Source organism: Belonocnema kinseyi, chromosome 1 (genome assembly GCF_010883055.1).
Source record: "Belonocnema kinseyi isolate 2016_QV_RU_SX_M_011 chromosome 1, B_treatae_v1, whole genome shotgun sequence".
Classification (NCBI taxonomy): Eukaryota; Metazoa; Arthropoda; class Insecta; order Hymenoptera; family Cynipidae; genus Belonocnema; species Belonocnema kinseyi.
In genome coordinates, this window is record NC_046657.1 from 110,809,757 (window position 1) to 110,831,207 (window position 21,451).

The 21,451-nt window shown below is 24.0% G+C and overlaps 1 protein-coding gene across 1 annotated transcript in view; it reads left to right on the top strand.

Annotated features, from left to right (window-relative positions):
- Window positions 1-1,346: 1,346 nt before the first annotated feature.
- The window catches only part of LOC117174595 (serine/threonine-protein phosphatase 6 regulatory ankyrin repeat subunit A-like), a 42,464-nt gene continuing 22,359 nt past the window's right edge, over window positions 1,347-21,451 (top strand). Inside the window, exons 1-5 of the mRNA XM_033363828.1 lie at window positions 1,347-1,727; window positions 5,758-5,879; window positions 5,970-6,227; window positions 12,496-12,691; window positions 21,126-21,315. Coding sequence (XP_033219719.1) covers window positions 1,701-1,727; window positions 5,758-5,879; window positions 5,970-6,227; window positions 12,496-12,691; window positions 21,126-21,315 — 793 coding nt within the window. The 5' untranslated portion in view covers window positions 1,347-1,700. The remainder of the gene's footprint in view (window positions 1,728-5,757; window positions 5,880-5,969; window positions 6,228-12,495; window positions 12,692-21,125; window positions 21,316-21,451) is intronic.

A 21,451-nucleotide genomic window follows, 5' to 3' on the forward strand; every position in this document is an offset into this window, starting at 1 on the left:
ATCCATTTTTTTAAGTTCTAAATTGAACTGTATTATTAAAAAAAAAATGTTTTTTTTTTGTTAAAAATTAATTTTTTAAACTGAAAATGTAACTATATATATTTCTGATTGAAAAATGAACTGTTTTATTGAATTTTTTTAAATTGTGTGTGCGTGTGTGTGGAAATGCGTCTTTTTGGCAAAACATTGATTCTTTGAAAATTTATCTCTTTGGCTAAAAATTTAATCGCTCGGTTCAATTAAAAAAAATGCTGTTAAGACTTCGTTTTCTTTTGGTTGCATTTTTTTTGCTGAAAATTAAATTATTCCACTTTTGATTAAACATTCATCTTTTATAGTTACAAATTCAACTATACGTGTTCAAAAATGAATTGATTTTGTTCAAAATTCTTATTTTTTGGAGGAATATTATTCTTTTTGTTTTTAAATTCTTTTCTTTGTTTGAAAATGTAACCATTTTGTTATTCATTTCTTTGTTTATTTAAAATTTACCCTTTTCATTTTAATCTTCAACTATTTACTTAAAAACTCATGTGTTTTGTTAAAAATTTGGTTTTTTAGTAGAAAATTAAACGTCTTGTTGGAAAATTAATTTTTTTGGTTAAAAATGTAACTATTTCATTTTTGTTTTAAAATGTATCTTTATTTGTTGAAGATTTAAATATTCGGAGTCAAAAATTATATATTTGCGAAATTCAGAACTACGTAATAAAAACTGGCCAGTAATTAAAATATTCTATTTTTTCTTTTGATACTGAATTACTTATTACAGTCTTACACTTTTACTTTTTTTACATTTTTTTACAAACTCGGAAAAAAATAATTTTTCAACAAAGTGTATTTGAATATTATATTTTTTTGATTTAAGAAGCTATTTAATCAAATAATAAAATCTATATGTTTTTAAACTACTTTATTATTTATTTGAGTAGCTTTTGAAAAATGAAAAACAATGTTTGTATTATTAGTTGGCCCTCAGCGTACAGACATCTTGCGAGGTGACGTAACCACATGAGACACCTAACTAACCTAACTGCAAAGTGGTCTTACACGCACGCACGATCTCATTATCTTCTATTAATGCGGGGTTTTTAAATCTGAAAAACTGTAAACTCTCGAAATTAGTTTTTAAGAAGACTAAATTTGAAATATGGAGGACCCAAAATTGATTAAAGGACACAATTTTTATTGCACATCTCGTTTCAGACCAAAAAGATTCTATCATTACGGGTTTTTCGATTAAAAATGCATTTTTTTAAAAATAAGAATGTGATATAACCTATAAAAGAAGTCGAATTTTCGAGTTGAGAATCGATTAGTGTGCCCGTGTCTGTCCAACTTTCGTCCTTTGTCTCTCTAACCTTTTTTTAAGCCGAAAAACCGCATTTCTATCAATAAAATAAAGTTTTTTTTCTTCGTAATTTTAATGAAAGAGTGTCTTTAATTTACGTTTTTATTCGTTATAATCTAGATTTTGTAATCAAGTTAATTAAAGTTGAATGTAAAATGCAATCAAGAAATAAGGAAAGGTCTTCTCAGTTTGACAGCACAGCAGACATGATCTGTCAACAAAATCGGAATATTGTAGACAAATTTTGGAATCATTAATTCGGTTGTTGAGTTTTTGTTCTTTTTTTTAAATGAAAGCTCGATAGCTAGGAATCCGTTAGTGAATTTAGAATTTTTTTCTAATTGGGAAGATGAGTGAGAATCAGCTTTATGACGAGGTAGGTTATTTTCTTTTCTAGAGGTATTTTTGAGATTTGTATATTTGCACGATTAAATAATTATGTTTTAAGAATGTTGAATTTGTTATTTTTTTTAAATATTTAAGGATTTTATTCAATCAATTTTATGAGAATTTTCATTCGTTTTCTGAATTTCCCAAAATCTTACGAAATGTTGCTCGCTTTTGTTTATTGTAATTTATTTTGTTTATTTATATTTGATATATTTTTTATTTCTAGTAAATTCTGTATGAATGAGAAAATTTTTTAAATTTAATTACCAATCTTTAAAATGATCAAAACTATTTTTCTCATTAACAAAATATGAATGCGTGTGTAATAATCTAAAATAGTACTTTTAATATTTTGTAAACATTTTATAAACATTAAAAATACATTTTCAAGATATTTTCAGATGAACTAATTATCAAGGTAGAATTAAATTAGACTGAACTTGATTTTAATTTTTTATGAGGCTCCATTGACCGCATTTTCTTAACATATTTGCCACATAAATCCATATATGGATTATATTATTTTGTTCTTATATCCAGTTATATCACAAATTTATTTTTAAATTTCAGGAGTAAAACGAATGTTACATTTATTTTCATAATTTAGTTGAACATTAAATTTTATATTCAAAATTTAACTTTATTGTTGAAATTTTTTTTGGTTGAAAATTTAACTATTAGGCTGCATATTCTTTTAACAAATCAAAATTTTGGTTGAAAATTCAATTATTATGTTAAAAATTGATTTTTTAATAAGAAATTAATCTTTTCGGATGAAAATTTATTTCCTGAGTTGAAAATGAGTTTTTTTATTGAAAATTAATTGTTTTAAGTGAAAATGTAAGTATTCTATTTTTTGTCGCCATTTTATTTATTTTATTGATAAAAATTTGATTTTTGTTTGAAAATTCATCTATTTTGTTAAAAATTGGTATTTTTTGGTATAAAATGCATTTTTTTTATTGAGAATTCAACTGTTTAGTTAAAAGTTAATTTTTTCTTCAATGTTCATCCTGATAGTTAAAAATATAATTCTTTGGCCACAAATATAATTGTTTTTTTGAAAATTAGTTTTTATTTTTGTTTACAAAAATTTTTTTTAACTAAATGTGTAGATATTCCATTTTTGCTAAAGAATTGTCAAGGATTGTCAATTGAAAAATCCTTCCAGGTTAAAAATTTCCGTATTTTGTTGAAACAGGTTTTTCTGGTAGAATATAAATCTTCTTAGTTACTAATTCACGTTTTTGGCTTAACATTCCAAATTTGGTGGAAAATTTATGTATTTTGGTAGAAATTAATATTTTTGGATAGAGAATTAATCATTTTAGTTGAAAATTCATTTCAATTGTTGAAAATTTAACTAAAAAGTTGAAAATTTAATTAAAAGATTGAATATTCCTATAAAAATTAAAATTTTTGTTAAAAATTCATGTTTTTGGTAAAAATTTTTATCTGTTTGAAGATTTATTTCCGTCGTTAAAATTCGTTTTTATTGAAAATTGAACTCTTATATTTTTTGTCAAAAATATATCTTTTTTGATAGACATAATTTAAATTTAAATATTCAATATAATTTTTAAACAACGAAGTTTGAACCAAGACGATGGATTTTCAAACAAATAATTTTATACTAAAAAACTCACTTTCAACTAAACAATTCATTTTTCAATCGAAAAAATTCCGTATTTTGGGTTAAAAATTCAACTGTTTTACAGAAACACCGTTTTTTTTTAGCTTGAAAATTCAACAATTTCGTTGAAACTTTTTTCCCTTCTTGACTAAAAAATATTTTTCCTGTAAATTTAATCTATTTCTTGAAATTTCTTCTTTTTTAGTTGAATTAAAAAGTTTATTTAATTTAATTTCTTAAATTTAATTAATTCATTAAAAAATTAAAATTAACTAAAATTAATTTAATTTTTAATTCAATTTAATTTAACAGCCTGAAAATTGCAATCATTTTTTGTAGAATATTAATCTTTTTAGTGACTAATTCACCCTTTTGACTGGAAATTCAAAATTTTATTGGAAATGGATATAGTTTGGTAAAAATTGATATTTTTTCAGTAGAAAATTCATTGCTTTGATTGAAAATTTAACTAAAAGGTTGAATATTCCTTTAAAAATTAAAATTTTTCTTAAAAATTTATTTATTTGTTTAAAAATGCATGTTTTTGGTTAAGAAAATTAACCTGTTTGGTTGAAAATTTATTTCCTTAGTTAAATTTTGTTTCTATTGAAAATTAATTTTTCCGAACTGAAAATGTATCTATTATATTAATTGTAAAAAATTTTTTTTTGATAGACGTATAATTAAAATTTAAATATTCAATATAATTTTCGTTTTTTAAGTGTTTAAAAATATTTTCCTTGCAGTTTAATTATTAAATGAAATTTATTTTTAATTGAACAAGTGAATCAAAAAAATTTCTTTTTGATTAAAGCTTTATCTCTTCAATTAAAAATGTATTATTTTGTTGAAAATGTCTCTTTTTTTGTTCAAAATTCACCCTTTGGGTTGCAAATTTAACTATTGGGTTAAAAATTCAACCATTGAGTTAAAAAATCTTTTTTTTTGGTTCATGATTCATTATCTCAGGTAAAAATTAATTTGTTGGCTTTAATATTTGACTATTTCGTTGAATTTTTTTTTTGTTGTAAAAATGATTTTTTTAACTGCAAATTTAACTATTCCCTGTTTGGTTAAAAATGTATCTTCTTCACCTCAAAATTCAGCAGTTTGTTAAAAAATGTATGTATTTTGCTCAAACTTGGTTTTTTGTTCTAAAATATTAGTCTTCTTACTTACTAATTTATCTTTGCTGTTGAAAATTCACTTCTGTGGTTGAAAATTATTATTTTAAATTAAAAATTCGTTTTTTTTGTTAAAATATAAATTTTTTTACTAAAAATGTGAATATTCTATTTTTGTTAGAAAATTGATACTTTTTAGTTGAAATTTCACTTCTGGCCTTTTTTTAGTTGAAAATTCAAAATGAATTATTTTAACTGAATAATTATTTGAATTTAAATAATGCAATCAGAAAATGAAAATGTTTAATTTATTATCTGTTGCAAAAATACAACGTTTCATTGATTTTTGACAATAAAGTCACTTTTGCTAATGTCAATTACAAATTTTAATTCTACTGAATATGTCTGGCTAGTAAATTAGATATTTTTGTCAGTTTTATTATGTACACAAATTTTACATTCTTCGTTACTGCATATCAATTGAAATTGAAATCTTAGGTATGTGTTTGAATCTAGAAACATTCTTTCCTTCGAATTTGTTAAATTACCCAATCGAAATTCAAGTTTTGTTCTTAAAAATTCTGATTTTAATATTTGAATTTTCTGCGCTATTAACTTAGTAAATGAAAAATTCCAAATTTTCGAATTTTCTCAAGAATATCATAAAGTTTATATTCATATAGGTTTAAAAATAAACTGATAATATTCCTTTTCTTGTAAGTAATTTCTATATTTGTGTGCCTGAAAAAATCTTTAAAAAACATTCAGTTTTATATTAAAATATTGTTTTATTTATTTCTATATTTTTTTCTTTGTGTTAAAAAAAAACTTTTTTACGAGATAGATTGAAGGGTTAAAAAAAAATTCTGATTAATTTCTGGAAACATTTGAAAAAAAATTTTTGTATTAAATATTTTTAAATCCCTTTCAAAAATCTAAAGGTCCGGAATGTATATTCTAAGCTAACTCGAATTTTTCCTAATTATTTGTAAAATCCTGTAAGATAACAAAATTTTTTTTACATTTTTCTAGATTCTTTTTCGACACATATAAAACTTCCAAAGATCTTTTTGAATTCCCTCAAGATTCCCACGAAAATTATATTTATATTACTTTGAGAACAAACTGATCATCCTTTTTTCCTTGTCAGTTCTCAGAATCTAATTTTATCTGTAATTTAGGTGTTTAAAAACTAAAAAAAAATTAGAATAAGTAATTAAAAAATTAAACAATACGCAAATTTTTTCTTTTCTTTATAGCCACCTTTGCTGCAAGCCATTTTCCGAGGAAATTATGAGGGGGTCCAATCAATGTTACAAGATGAGGACATTAATTGGCAAGATTCCGAAAATCGTTCGCTTCTACATGCTGCAGCATATAGGTAAAATGATCGATTTTCTATTTAATTATTGAATAAATAATTAAGTAAATAATAACAATGGTTAGAAACAAAATATATCATTTTTTCTAGGGGCGATGTTCGAATTGTTGAAGTTTTAATATCGAGGGGGGCTGATGTGAACAAAAAAGACAAATCTGGTCAAATTCCGCTCCACAAGGCTTGTTATTCTAATAATAGAGCAACGGTTAATATTCTTTTAAAACACAAATCACAAGCTGATGCTAAAGATTGCAATCAACAAACTCCACTTCATATTGCAGCAGCTAATAACTCAGTTCATTGTGCGAAGCATTTGGTGCCTCTTGTGAATATTAAAGCCAAAGATAGGTACGTAATTCCATACAATTATTTTCCTACATTTTTTATGCTAATTATTTAAATTTATACATCATTCTACAACATGGTGTGATTTTTAATGGTGTGATTTATATTAGTATAATTTATAATAGTATAATTTATTATAGCGTAATTCATAAAGAAAAATTATATTGTAATTTTTAAAATGAATTCACACACGCAATATTCAAATTAAAATATAAAATTATTGTTTTTCATAGTATCTAATATCTTTTACAATAGAAAAGAAAGGCAAGGACAATATGGTTGATAAATGATGAAAATTGATTATTTAAAATGATGCATCTTCAACTCGAAAACTTAATTTTTATTCGAATATTTCAACTTTCAACCAAGTAATTGAATTTTCAGCCAAAAAAATGCAATAGTTGATACCGTAACCAAAACAGTTTTCAATTTAAAAAAATTTATTCAACCATAAGAAATCGATTTTTCAAGAAAACAGTTGAATCCTCAACAAAAATAGATTCACTTTCAACCAAAAATGATTCATTTTCTACCAGAAAAGACAAAATTTCAAACAAATAGTAAATTTTTAACTAAAATACGGATTAAATTTTCAAACAATGAGGGTGATCTTCAACAAGGAAAATAATTGTTAATATAGTAATTCAACTTTAAACCGATCAGTGTAATTTTCAACCAATAAAGGTGAATTGTTAAACAAATATGATGAATATGATGAATCTTTAAATAAAAAAAATGTTTTTAAGAATATAGTTTAATTAAAAAATTCTCCAAAAAGAAAAATTAATTATTAACATATAAGTTCAACCACGGAATATTTCGACAGCTTGATTAATTTATTGTTTGTAAATTGCAATATTAAATTGAATAAGCATGATTTTTTTGTGTGTCAAAGCAGCTCTATATTACTGTATTTACCTATTTTGTTTCAAATTATTATTCTTTTTTTGAATTAACTTTTGAATTAGAAATTTATTTTTTCGAATTTTTATTTTATTTTTGTTAGCAAATTAATCTTCTTGTCTGAAAATTAATCGTATTGCTTTAATATTTAACATTTTGTTTGCAATTTTTCCTCTCTTTTCACTGATAAACTTGTTTACTGATAAACTTGTCCTTTTTGATTTAATTCAACTATTTTTTATTAAATATTTAAATCTATTCTAGTGAAATATAACTAGTACATATCTTGTTGAAAATTTAGGTTTTTGGGAATGAAAATTTAATTTCTTGGTTGAAATTTGAACTCTTTTCTTCAAAATTATTTTGTTGAAGATTTTACATTTTTTGTTAAAAATTCACCTCCTTCAGTTGAAAAATCATCAATATTTTGCTGATTTGTTCTCTTTGGCTGATTTCAACGGTTTTTTATTAAAAATTAAAAACTTTTTTGATTAAAATTTTAGCTAGTACACTTTTTGTTCAGAATTTTGGTTTTTTGGAATGGAAATTGAATCATTTGGTGGAAAGTAAAATTCTTTTGTTGAAAATTAATTTTTTTGGTTGAAAATTCATCATTTTAATAAAAAACGTATCCTTTTGGTAGAAAATTGAGCTGTTTTTTAAATCTTTTTTTCTTTGGGTGAAAATTATTTTTTTTTTATTGACAATTTAATTGTTTCAATTGAATATTTCATCGTTTTAGTTTAAAAATGTAAATCTTTGATTGAACACTAAAATTTTTACTGAAAATTCAACTTTTCAATTTTTGGTTGATTGTTTTAAGCTGAAAATTCATCTTTTTAGAAATTAATATTTTTGGGCAAAAATTTAATTGTTCGAGTTAATCAATCTTCATTTTAGTTGAAACTTTAACTTTTTTTAAATTCGACTAATTCAGTTAAAGATTCATCATTTTAATTAAAGATTCATTACTTCTTTTAAAAATGATTTTTTTTTGTTGGATTTTTTTTTAAACTGAAAATTTAACTATTCCAATGAAGTATTCCATAATTTTAATAAAAAATTTATCTTTCTGGTTGATAATAAATTTTTTCAAATGAAAATTTAACTACTTAATTATTTGGTAGAAAATTGGCTTTTTTTAGTTGAAAAATTTTACACTTTGGTTGAAAATGGATCTTTTTTAGTTCAAAATTTAACCGCGTAGTTGAAAATTGGCAGTTTTTAGTTAAAATTAAACTATTTCGTTGAAAACACATGTATATTGTAGAAAAATCATTTCTTCTTTTGCAGAAAATCATTCTTGTCGTTTGCAAATACATCTTTTTGTTCTCAAATTTAAGTATTTTAGTTCAATATTCCTAATTTCAGTTGAAAATTCATCTTTTTGGTTGAAAATAAAACTACTTGTGTAGAAGTTGAACTGTTTTCTTAAAAATTGATTTTTTTAAATTTATCAATTTCAGTTGAAGCTTAATAGTTTTTACTTGAACATTCATCAATTTGACTACATTTTTTTTGCTTTTGTTGAAACTAAAAATTTAAGTTTTGCATTTTTGGTTGAAAACTGATATTTTCTAGTTGAAAATGCAACTATTTGGTTGAAAATTTATCTTTTCAGTTGAAAATTTGTCTTTTTAGTTGCAAATTCAAGGATTTGGTTGAAAAATCATTATTTTGTAGAAATTTTTGTTTTAAATCTAACTAGTTGTATAAAAATTCATCTATCTTGCTCAAAATACAATATTTTTACTTGAAATATTAGGAATTTGAAACCGTTCAAATTGAATTTAATATAGTACCAACATTAATTTTACCTAAGTATGCACTGAATTTTAAGTATAAAACGATAAAATAAAAATTTGTTTGAATTATTGTTAAAATTTATGGACTTTAGAGACAAATTCAGGAAACAATTATGTTTTTGGTATTATTTAATTATTTATTTAATCAATCGTGTTTATATATTCAAGAATACCTTGTATTAGAATTTGTCAAAGCTTTCTAAAGTAAACATATTAAATTAATTCGTAGAAACTAAAAAAATTTTTTTATAGTAAACTCGGGAAACTGTATACATATTCCCAGTCGATTGTGTTAAAAAATCATACCTGGGAAAAACCTGGAAGGGAATTTTTTTAGGATTTGAGTAAACACCCTATATTAACGAAATATGTAAATTTTCAACGAAGAAGATGAATTTTCCTCCAAGAAAATTAATTTTCTATAAAAACAATGAATTTACAACCAAATAGTTGGATTTTGTGAAATTTTCTGGAAAAAAAATTATTTAAAAAAAAAACAGAAAACAAATTTAAACAAAATAGTTAAAGTTTCTACCATAGAGATATTTTTTCAACTAAAATAATGGATATTTAAGTGAAAAAATAGATGGTTAAGAATAGAGTTGAATTTTTAACTACAAAATATCAATTTTCAACCAAAAATGAAATAATAACATTTTCAGTTAAAAAAGTAATTTTCATCGAGAATAAAAAACGAATTTTCAAATATTTTATATTTATTTTCTAACCGAAAATATGATTTGTCTACCAAAATAGTTAGATTTTCAAACCATAAAGACGATTTTTCAAGAAAACAGTTGCATTTTCAACTGAAATTATGATCATTCAACCAAAAAAATGAATTTTTTTTACAGAGGTTGAACATATTTGGAATTATTAAAATCTACTGAAAATTCTTTAGTAACTTTAAAACGCCCTAAAATCTTTCAAATCCTTTGTAATCTTTTGCAAACTCTTTGAAATGTGTAGATCTCTTGAAAATTCTTTGAAATCTTTTAAAATTTTTGAAAATATTTCAAATACTTCACAACTTTTGGAAATTCCTTTCAATCTTTTTAATATTTAAGAAATACCTTGGAATCTTTAATCGTTTATCGTTTATTTTCAACATTACTAATTAAATTTCAAAGAAGATTTACAATTATTAATCATGTTTTGTTGTGTTATGTTGATATTTTTTGTCGAAAATTGGTATTTAACTTTTTTTTTTAATCATTAGATTCCAATGTAGATTCACAATTTTTTGTAGAATCGAAATTTTTAATAAAAAATCATTGGATTTCATATTGGGAATGGTGGTCTACCATTTCGCCACTTGGTGCCAAAAACTGGAACTAGAAAGAGTAGGTACAATTTTAAAGTTGTACATTAATTTTTGCATAAATGTGATTTTACGATAGTTTTGTGAAGTATAAAACAATCATTGAATACTCAAAACAAATCTTCATAAAAAAATAAATAGATTTAGATAGAATTTCCATGTTATACATTGAAAAAACACATTTTTGTCACATAGGTTTAAAAAAAAAATTATTTCACTATTTCATGTAAGTTTCAATGCATTTAAGTTTAAATAGACTTTAAATTATGTATGTAGCGACCAACTTTTTCCTCATTATGCGAAGAATACGAATAATAGATGATTTAGGGTGGGCGTTTTAATCCAAGAAAAAAAATTCCCCGTAATTTTCCGGTTCGCAAACATTTTTTACGGTCAATTAAATTTGAAAAATCGAACTCTAAAGCTAACAATTTTTCTGTTTGAATTAATAAAAACTGAGCTGCAAATGAAAGCACTCAAAGTGGAACTCTTGAGTTTTATACTTTAAAATAATTTACAAGTATAAAATGGAAGCCACTAACACTTTTAAATTGAACAATTTCTATTTAAATGCACTTAAACTGCAAAATAAATTTTTTAACTTTTATAAATTCTAGAGTTCAAAGATTCAGATTCAGTTCTAAAAATAGAATTCCACGTTATCATTTTCAATGCTCTAAAGCATAAATGAAGAATCAATCAATGAATTTAGCAATTTTAAGTCAGAAACATAAAAAAATTGAACGATTATTTTAAAATTTTGAAAGATCTGCATGTTGTTTATATTTTTTGATCCATTTTTTTAAAATTATTTCAGAACTTCTAAACATCCTTTAAAATTAATCTTTTTTTTTAATTCTGCCAAATTAAACAAATTTCCTTAAAATCTTCCATATTCATTTTTGATAATTTTGTAAATCTTTGTCAATCTTTTTGAATAATAACTCAAAATTATCTTTTCAAAATTAAAATAATTATTAATTTTCATAGGAAAATTTTTCTAATCTGCCAAAATCTATATTTTGGCGGTACACGTACACACTTCGTTTAAATTATTTCAAATCATTTCAAATTTTAAATTGAATTTTTTCAAAACTTCTAAATATTTCTTAAACTTTCTGAAATTTTTTAAAGAATAATATGTTATTGTTATTTATACATCGAGGTTCAAAAGTTTTACTTATAAATAAAATTTTTTTAAATAGAACAATTTAAATGTAACGTATAACATTTAGTTTGTAATATTTAACTACAATTACTGATTTTAAATAAACAGTTAGATATTTCTAAATATTAAGTCATTCTCACTTTTCTTAATTAAAAAATTTCAAATTGAATGGTTTAAAAATGGAATATTTTAAACTGAAATAATATTTTTAATTTAATAAAAGCCTTTAAATCGGTCAATTGAAATAGTTTAGATCATTTTTGATCTTAGAAACGGGTATTTTTTAAATTGCGAAATAATTTCGAATCGTCTTGTAAAATTAATTATTATTCACTTTAAAAATTTTAAAGAAAAATTTAATTCTAAAAATCATTATTAATTTAAAGTCACAGTTGATCAATTGAAAATGTATTTTAAAAAAGGATGGAAATCACAGTTGGACATATATTTCTGTAAACAAATATGTTTCTTCACCTTATAAGATGCAAATTTCATCTAAAACCCTTTGTTTCTAATAAAGACTTACTTTTAGTATCCAAAAAATACTTTAAACTCCACAACAAAAATCGTTAAAACACTTTTATGCAAAAGTTAATGTAAAACTTGAAAATCTTACCTATTCTTTCTAATTCAGATTTTTGACACCAGGTGGCGTATGGTAGTTCAAATATTCCCATTTAGATAAAAGGATTTTGAAACTTTTATTTAAGATTTTTTGTTTCGTCTGGTATCGGCATAAATTTCAAAGAATATTTACAATTTTCGAACAGTTTTAAATTGTATGAACGTTTTTCATAAGAAATCGGTGATTTTAAACAACAAACATTATGTTTCAGATAAGGCTTATTATTTTAAATAAATGTTATATTAGTATTTTTCTTAGAAAATTGGCATTTCCAGTAAAATATAGAAATTGATTATTCAAAAAAAATATACTTCAAAAATAAAAATGTTAATTTTGAATAATTTTAAGTTAAGATATCAGTTTTCTTCATTCATAATATAAATTTCATATTATAATTTAAGAATTGTATATAAATTTATTAAAAATTAAAATAATATTTGTTTTAACAGCGAGGGAAGAACGTGTTTACATCACGCTGCTTTTAATGGTCACGAAAGCATGACTGAATTTCTATTGAGCCAACGAGGATCTTTGATGGAAGAAGGTGACAAAAATGGCAGAAGGGCTTTGCATTTAGCAGCCCATATGGGATATGACAATATAGTGGAGATTTTACTTGAAAATGAAGTTCAGATCGACGCAAAAGTGAGATTTTTATCAAATTTAATTTTGCTCTTTTATTACTGCCTCCTGCTGGAAGTAAAAATATCGAAAAAGACAGAAATTGAGGGATAGAAAAAGAAAAAACTATTCTATCTCTTTGAATGACTTATTTTGCATAAATAAAATTTAATCTTTTTCAATCCCTATAATTTAAAAAGAAATAGGCATTAGTTGATGGAAATAAAAAATACACAATATATTTCGTGGACAACAATATATATTTAGAATAAAGTTTAGTTGACTTTTTTTCATCAGCCATCAAAAATTATTTTTCATATTAAATTTCAGAATAAAATCATGAGTCGCATATTCAATTTTAGTTATTCAATTAAAAATATTTTTTGCATTGTAGACTAATAGATGACTGTATAACAAACTTGTAGAATTTTCAACAAAAAAGATAAATTTTTAACCGATGAGTTGATTTTCCAACCAAGAAAGATTTTTCAGATACTTTTTTTAATCAAAGGGTTGTATTTGTAACAAAAAATATGCATTTTTTCTACCGCAAGAATTGAATTTTCAAACCAAAAAGAAAATTTTTTAACAAAAGAGTTGAATTTCAAACAAAAAAAATCATTTTCAACCTAATATTTTAATTTCCTACCCAAGAAAAAATGAATTTGTAACAAAATAGTTCAATTTCCAAACCAAATAGTTCAACTTTCAACCGAATAGTTAAATTTTTAACCAGAAAAGACGAATTTTCAACAAAATAGCTAAACCCTTTTGCAGATTTTTTTGATCAAAAGGAAAATGAAACTTCAAACGAAACAATAAAACTTTTCAACAAAAATGTTCGTTATATTTTAACGACCTAGTTGAACTTTCTAAAAAGAATAGTTTCATTTTCAACCAAAATAGATCAATTCTTATCGAAAAATATAATATTTGATATTATTTCAACAAAAAGAAATTTTTTTTTGTAATCAAGCACAGTTCAATTCAACTAAAAAATCCTCCGCCAATTCAGATTAAATTTCTACTAAAATAGTTGAATTTTCAACAACAAACACATAAGATTTCTGTACTAAAAGAGATAAATTTTTAAACGATAAGGTAAAATTTTTAAACTGGAAAGAAAAAAATTCCACGGAATTGTTCAATTTTTAAGACAAAAAAAACGAATTTTCTAACAAAAGTTATATTTTTCAAACCGAAAATATGAATGATCAATAAAAAGCTATTTTTCTATCAAATTTTTGAACTTTGTGCCAACGAAAAATATAATATTTGATATATTATTACAAAAAAAAAGATTTTAATTTGAAATCAGACACAGTTCAATTCAACTAATAATCCTTCACCAATTTAGTTTAATTTTGTACCAAAATAGTTTAATTTTATAATACCATACAAATAAGATTTTTTACAAAAATAAGTCAATCTTAAAATGAAAAAGGAAAATTTTGACCCAAGAGAGAAAACAAATTCCACGGAATTGTTGAATTTTCAAGCGAAAAAGACGAATTTTCACCGAAAAAAGTAATTTTTCTACTAAATTGTTGAACTTTCTACCATAATAGTGAAATTTTAAATAAAAAACATGAATTTTCAACCGAAATAGATGAATTCTCATCAAAAAATATAATAGTTGATACTATTTGAACAATAAAAGACTTTTATTTAAAATTATACGCAGTTGAATTTAACAAAAAAGACCAATTTTCAACAAAATAGCTGAATCCTTAACCAAATCAGATTAACTTTCAACCAAAATAGTTTAAATTTCCACAAGAAAAAATGAGATTTTTACCATAAGATGTAAATTTTGAAACGAAAAAGCCGAATTTTGAACTGAGAATAACAAAATATTTCCATTAAATTGTTGAATTTTCAACTCAAGAAGATAAATTTTCTACCAAACAGTTGAATATTCAAACCAAAAATATGAATAATAAAAAATGTTAAATTTCTATCAAACTGTCGATCTTTCTACCAAAATAGTGGCATTTTTAACAAAATATGTAAATTAATTTTTAACAAAAATAGATGAATCCTCAATGAAAAATATAATAATTGATATTATTTCAACAAAAATGATACTTTTAAACCAAATAGTTCAACTTTATATAAAAATAGTTAAATGTTCAACAAAATATATGAATTTTCAACCAAATGGTTGAACTTCACACCAAAAATATTAATTTTCAATAAAAAGTGTAATTTTGAACCTAATTGGTGAACTTTCTGTAAAAATATTTATATTTTCTACTCAAGGAAAAACCGAATTTGAAACAAAATAGTTAAATTTTCGACGAAAGAAATGAATTTTCACATACAATACAATTTTTTTAACTTCAACGTAACAAATGCATTATTAAGAAAGTAGTTCAACTTTAAACCGAATAGTTAAACTTTTAACCAGAAGAGACGATTTTTGAACAAAGTAGCTAAACCCTTCTACAGAATTTTTTTATCCAAAAGAAAATGAAACTTCAAACCAAAAGTAAAACTTTTGCACAAAAATGTTCCTTATTTTTCAACGAATTAGTTGAACTTTCGACCAAAATAATTTAGCTTTATGCAAAAATGGATGAATTCTCAACGAAAAATATAATATTTGATATTATTTCAACAAGAAGAAATTTTTATTTGAAATCAAACACAGTTCACTTGAACCAAAAAATCCTCCACCAATTTAGATTAATTTTTTACAAAATTAATTGAATTTTCAACAACAAACAAATGAGATTTTTGTACCAAAAGGAATTAATTTTGTAGCGAAAGAGAAAAATTTTGAACCAAGAAAGAAAAAAAATTCCACGGAATTGTTCAATTTTTAAGCTAAAAAGAGGAATTTTCTACAAAACAAGTCTATTTTAAAACCGAAAATATGAATTATCAACAAAAAAGTTATTTTTCTATTAAATTGTCGAATTTTCTACCAAAATAGTGGAATTTTTGACAAAATACATGAATTTTCAACCAAAATATATGAATTCTCAACAAAAGATAGAATAGTTTATATTATTTGAACCAAAAATGTTTCTATTTAAAATTAAACACAGTTAACCCTTAAAGGACACACTTAAGTAAAATTACATAAAGAGCATACTGGGTGTTAGGTACCCAATGGTATTCAAACGTGTGCTGTGCCGACGGTATTGGATAGTTTTTTACAAGAAAATAAATTAATGATATTTAATCTATCTAGTTTAAGGAGAAAAAGGTTTCATAACAGTTTTTGAAGTTTAAAGTAGTTAAAAAAATCCTTTTTGGAAAAAAAATTAAGAAATGACTTCGTTCACTCTAAAATTCATAACTTTTTAAGTTTTTGATATTTTTACTTAAAATTTTACTTGAATGCTTCCGAGATACGGCGCTTCAAAAATAAAATTAGTCTTGTAGTATTCGTTCCACAGAAGGTATTTATTCTAAAAAATAAAAGCATCACTTCAATGAAAAATGAAGCACATTACTTTGCGTGATTAAACGATTTTATTGATCTTAAAGTACGTATAAAAATTATAATAAATCAAAATTATGTGAAAATGACATAGAAAAATAGGTTTTCATGTCATTTGTTAATCTGGCGCCCATATGTTCCATTTTCTTGAATTTGGTACGTTTTGTTAAAGCGCAAATAAGTCGCTTGGTGTTATACACCCAATAGGCCGTTTAAGGGTTAAATTAGACCAAAAAAGACGAAGTTCAAACAAAATAGCTGAATCCTTAACCAAATCAGATTAAATTTCAATCAAAATATTTGAAAATTCCAAAACCATAAAATGAGATTTTTGACCAAGAGATGTAAATTTTAAAACGTAAAAGTCGAATTTTGAACCAACAAAGAGAAAATATTTCCAATAAATTTTTTAATTTTCAACTCAAAAGATTAATTTTCTACAAAACAGATACATTTTCGAACGAAAAATATGAATTTTCAACAAAAAAAGGTACTTTTCAACCAAAATGCTGAACTTTCTAACAAAACAGTTGAGTATTTGACCAAATAATTTAATTCTAGTTACATTTTCAACCAAACTAGGGGAATTTTCAACGATAAATGTAGTAGTTAATATTATTTCAACCCAAACAGATTTCAATTTGAAATCAATCACAGTTGTTTTCAACAAAAAAAAAAAAAAACGAATTTTCAAGAAAACAGCTGAACTCTCAATCAAACTTTTCAGTAACAGATATCCCATCTTTTTCGATAATTTTGAATCTTTGTGAAAGGAAGAGGTAGAGAAAAGATGTCCAATTTTATGTAGATTTAAATTCCCGTCTATCTTTTTAAATTTCCTTTCCCTCACAGAAGATAGAAAAGGAGATAGACAACGATTCAAATTTATATTGAAAAGATAGAATAAAGTAAAGAAAAAGTTAATGGTCTTAGGTGACGAAATATAGAGAGAGATTAAAAAAGATACAAATTCTTAATATTTAGATAAACTAAGAAATGATAAAAGAGGATAAGAATCCTTGGCCATGAAAGGTAGAGAAAGAGATGGAATAGTTATATCTTTTTCCATGGCTCAATTTTTATCTTTTTCAATCTTTTTCAATCTACAGGATGAGATAGAGGAGAGGGTATTGAAAAAGATAGGCGGAAATTTAATATTAACAGAACTAGAAAAAGATTGACATGAATAGATGTAGGATAGGATGAGGAAAAGAAGAGGGAATTAATAAAAAAGATAGTCGGGAATTTAGATTAACGAGGATTGGAAAAGATTGACATGAATAGGTAAAAAATGGAATGAGATTAGAGAAGAAGGAATGGAAATATGACTTGAATTTAGATTAACCAACAGATAAAAACGATAAGCGTGAATAGATAAAGGATAAAATAAGATAGAAAGGTGAGAATTGAAAAGGATAGAGGTCGTCTATCTTACCATCGTGAAAATTTCTCGCCTCTGAAAAATATATTTATATGCAGAGACAATATGAAGAAGAAAGTTTTTTTACACTCAGGGCTTGGATTGGCTAGAAGGATTTAAAAAAATTGCATTAGTCCATGTCCCGGGCACACTTTATGGATCAATAAATAAAGTGACAAATTAAAAAAAAATAGTGTAAAACTGATCTCATAAATTTCTTCAAGTATTAAAAATTAACTTCAATATTTATTTTAATTATGTTATTGCTTGGTCTATAAATTATAAAAATTTCTATTTAATCATCGCAGGTTTCACAGTTTTTTTCCTTCTAATTTTTCACTGTAGATGAAAGAGATTAAACTACAACCAAAAACAGTTGCATTTATGATCAAATCGTAAATAAAAAGTTCATTTTTAACTAAGAAAAATGAATTTTTAAACAAACAACACAATTTTTATGCCGTAAAATAGGATTTTTCAATCCAATACGGTGAAGTTTTAACAAAGTAGTTGAATTTTGGACCAAAAAGATGACTTTTCAGAAAAAGAATTAAATTTTCAACCAAATGGTCCAATTTTCAAAGAAAGGCAAATTAAACTTCTAACAAAAACATATGCATTTTCAAATATATATTAGAAGTTTCAACCAAATACTACAATTTTCAACAACAAAGAATTAATTTTTAACCAAATAGTTTCTTTTAAAATCAAATATTCGGACTTTTTTACGAATAATTTCAAACTAAAAGAAATGGACTTTTCTACTATAAAATGAGAATTTGAATCCAAAAGGATGAATTTTCTATCCAAAAAGATGAATGCTCATTATAACAGAAATAAAAGCAATTAAACCTCAACCAAAAACAGTTGCAATTTCAAACATATATTGGAAGTTTCAATCAAATATTTGAATTTTCAACAATAAAAATTTTTTTTTAACAAAATCGTTGCATTTAAAATAAAATACTAGGTCTTTTCAACCATAAAGACCATTTTTTCAGAAGAAAATTAATTTGTCAATAAAAAGTTAATTTTCAACCAAGAAAGATTAATTTTAAATGAAAAGAAAAGACGTTTCTACCATAAAATAGGAATTTTCATCAGAATAACTGAATTTTTTACCAAAAAAGATGACTTTTGTACAAAATAATTGAATTTTCCGCCAAATGGTCAAATTTTAAAATAAAAGCGATTAAACCTCAACCAAAAAAGTTGCATTTTCAACCAAATAGTTAAATTTCCAACAACAAAAAATTAATTAAAAAAAATAGTTGAATTTACAATAAAATAGTTGGACTTTCAACCATCAGAGACGATTTTTGTATAAGAAAATTTATTTGTCAACAAAAAGTTCATTTTCTATCCAAGATGATGAACTTTCATCAAAATAGTTTAATTTTGGACAAAAATAGATGACTTTTGAAAAAAATAAATAAATTTTCAACCAAACGCTGAAATTTTTAAATGAATTAGAAGAAACCTTAACCAAAAAAGTTTCAGTTTCAACCAAATAGTTGAAGTTTCAACCAAATATATGAATTTTCAACAATAGTAAATTAATTTTTAAACAAATCGTTGCTTTTACAGTAAAGTAGATGGACTTTCGACCATAAGAGACGATTTTTTTTAGAAGAAAATTAATTTGTCAACAAAAAGTTGACTTTCAACCAAGAAAGATTTATTTAAACTAAGGAATTCTACCATAAAATAAGAATTTTCAATCCAAAAGGATGAATTTTCTATAAAAAAGATGTATATTCATCAGAATAAAAAATGGTGAAATTTTCAAAGAAAAGCGATAGAACTTTAACCAAAAACAGTTGCATTTTCAAATATATATCAGAAATTTCAATTTTCAACTATGAAAAATCTAATTTTTAACCAAATCACTGCATTTACAATAAAATGGTTGCATTTTCAAGCAAAAAAGAACGTATTTTTTAAAAGAAAATTAATTTGTCAACAAAAAAGTTAATTTTATGTCGAAAACGATTAATTTTCATCAGAATAGTTGAACTTTGGACAAAAAGATGACCTTAGAAAAAATTAATTAAATTTTCACCAAATGGTCGAATTTTTAAATACAAGCGAATTAAGGCCCACCAAAAACAGTTGCATTTTCAATCCAAATACTTGAAGTTTTAACCAAATATTTGAATTTTCAACAATAAAAAAATAATTTTTTACAAAATCGTTGCATTTACAATAAAGTAGTTGGGCTTTTAAGCATAAGAGACTATTTTTTAGAAGAAAATTAATTTTTCAACAAGAAGTTCACTTTCAACCAAAAAAGATTTATTAAAAAAAGGAATTCTACCATAAAATAGGAATGTTCATTTCAAAAGGATGAATTTTCTATGAAAAAAGATGAATTTTCATCAGAATAACTGAATTTTTTACCAAAAAAGATGACTTTCAGACAAAATAATTGAATTTTCCACCAAATGGTCAAATTTTTAACAACAAATTAATTTTTAACAAAATAGTTGCATTTACAATAAAACAGTTGGACTTTCATCCATAAGAGACGATTTTTTAAGAAGACACTTAATTTGTCAAAAAGTTCATTTTTAACCAAGAAAGATTAATTTTAAAACTAAAAAAAGACTTTTCTACCATAAAATGGGAATTTTTAGTCCAAAAGGATGCATTTTCTATCCAAAAAGATGACTTTCCAACAAGATAATTGAATTTGCCACTTAATGGTCAAATTTTCAAAGAAAAGCGAATAAACCTCAAATAAAAAGAGTTGATTTTTGAAAAAAAATAGATCCAGTTTTAGCTAAATAGTTGAATTTTTAATAACAACAAAATTAATTTCTAACAAAATAGTTGCATTTACAATAAAATAGTTGGACTTTCAACCATAAAAGACGTTTTTTTAGAAGAAAATTAATTTGTCAACAAAAATTTCATTTTCAACCAAGAAACATTATTTTGAATAAAAAAAGATGTTTCTACGATAAAATAAGAATGTTCAGTCACAAAGAATAATCCAAAAAGATGAATGTTCATCAGAATAGGTGAATATTTTATAAAAAAAGACGGCATTTGGACAAAACAATTCAATTTTCCACAAAATGGTTATATTTTCAAATAAAAGCGATTAAGCATCAGCCAAAAAAAAGTTGCAATTTCAAATAAATAGATGAAGTTTCAGCCAGTCAGTTGAATTTTCAACCCAAAAAAAAATCAATTTTTAAACAAATTGATTCTTTTGAAATCAAATAGTTGGATTTTTAAGCAAGGTAGATGAATTTTTAGAAGATAGTTAATTTTTCAACAAAAAGTTCATTTTCAAACCAGAAAGATTAATTTCAACAGAGAGTATTGGAAAAGATAGACGAAAATTGAGATTAAAAATATATAGAAGAAGGTGTACATTCATAGTTGTATGATGCGATGAGATAGAGTGGAAGAGATTGCAAAAGAAGGACGGAAGTGTAGATTAGCCCAGAGATATGAAAATATTGACGTGGTTAGATAAAGGATTGAAAATGATTAAAAAATATAGGATTTTTACATTTTTAATTCCAGCAAGGTCGTATTTTTCAAAATTTAATCACTGTTTTTTGGATTATTTTCAGGATCGTGATTTATACACACCATTGCATGCAGCTGTCGCTTCTGGAAGGATAAAATGTATGCGGCTTTTGATAGAAGCAGAAACGGATATCGAGGCTCGAACATTTAACGGAAATACTCCTTTGCATGTTGCGTGTTTAAATGGCCAGGCGAATGCCCTCACGGAATTAATCAGCAATGGAGGAAATATTGGTAAATAGTGCACAGGACTCGGATTGTGCCAGTTTTTCTACGAGGGTAGTTCAATAAGTCCTTAGAATGAAGTATAAAAACAATTTTTTTTGGGTAAATTTTTTTTTATTTTTCAACATAATCTCCTTGGAGCTCT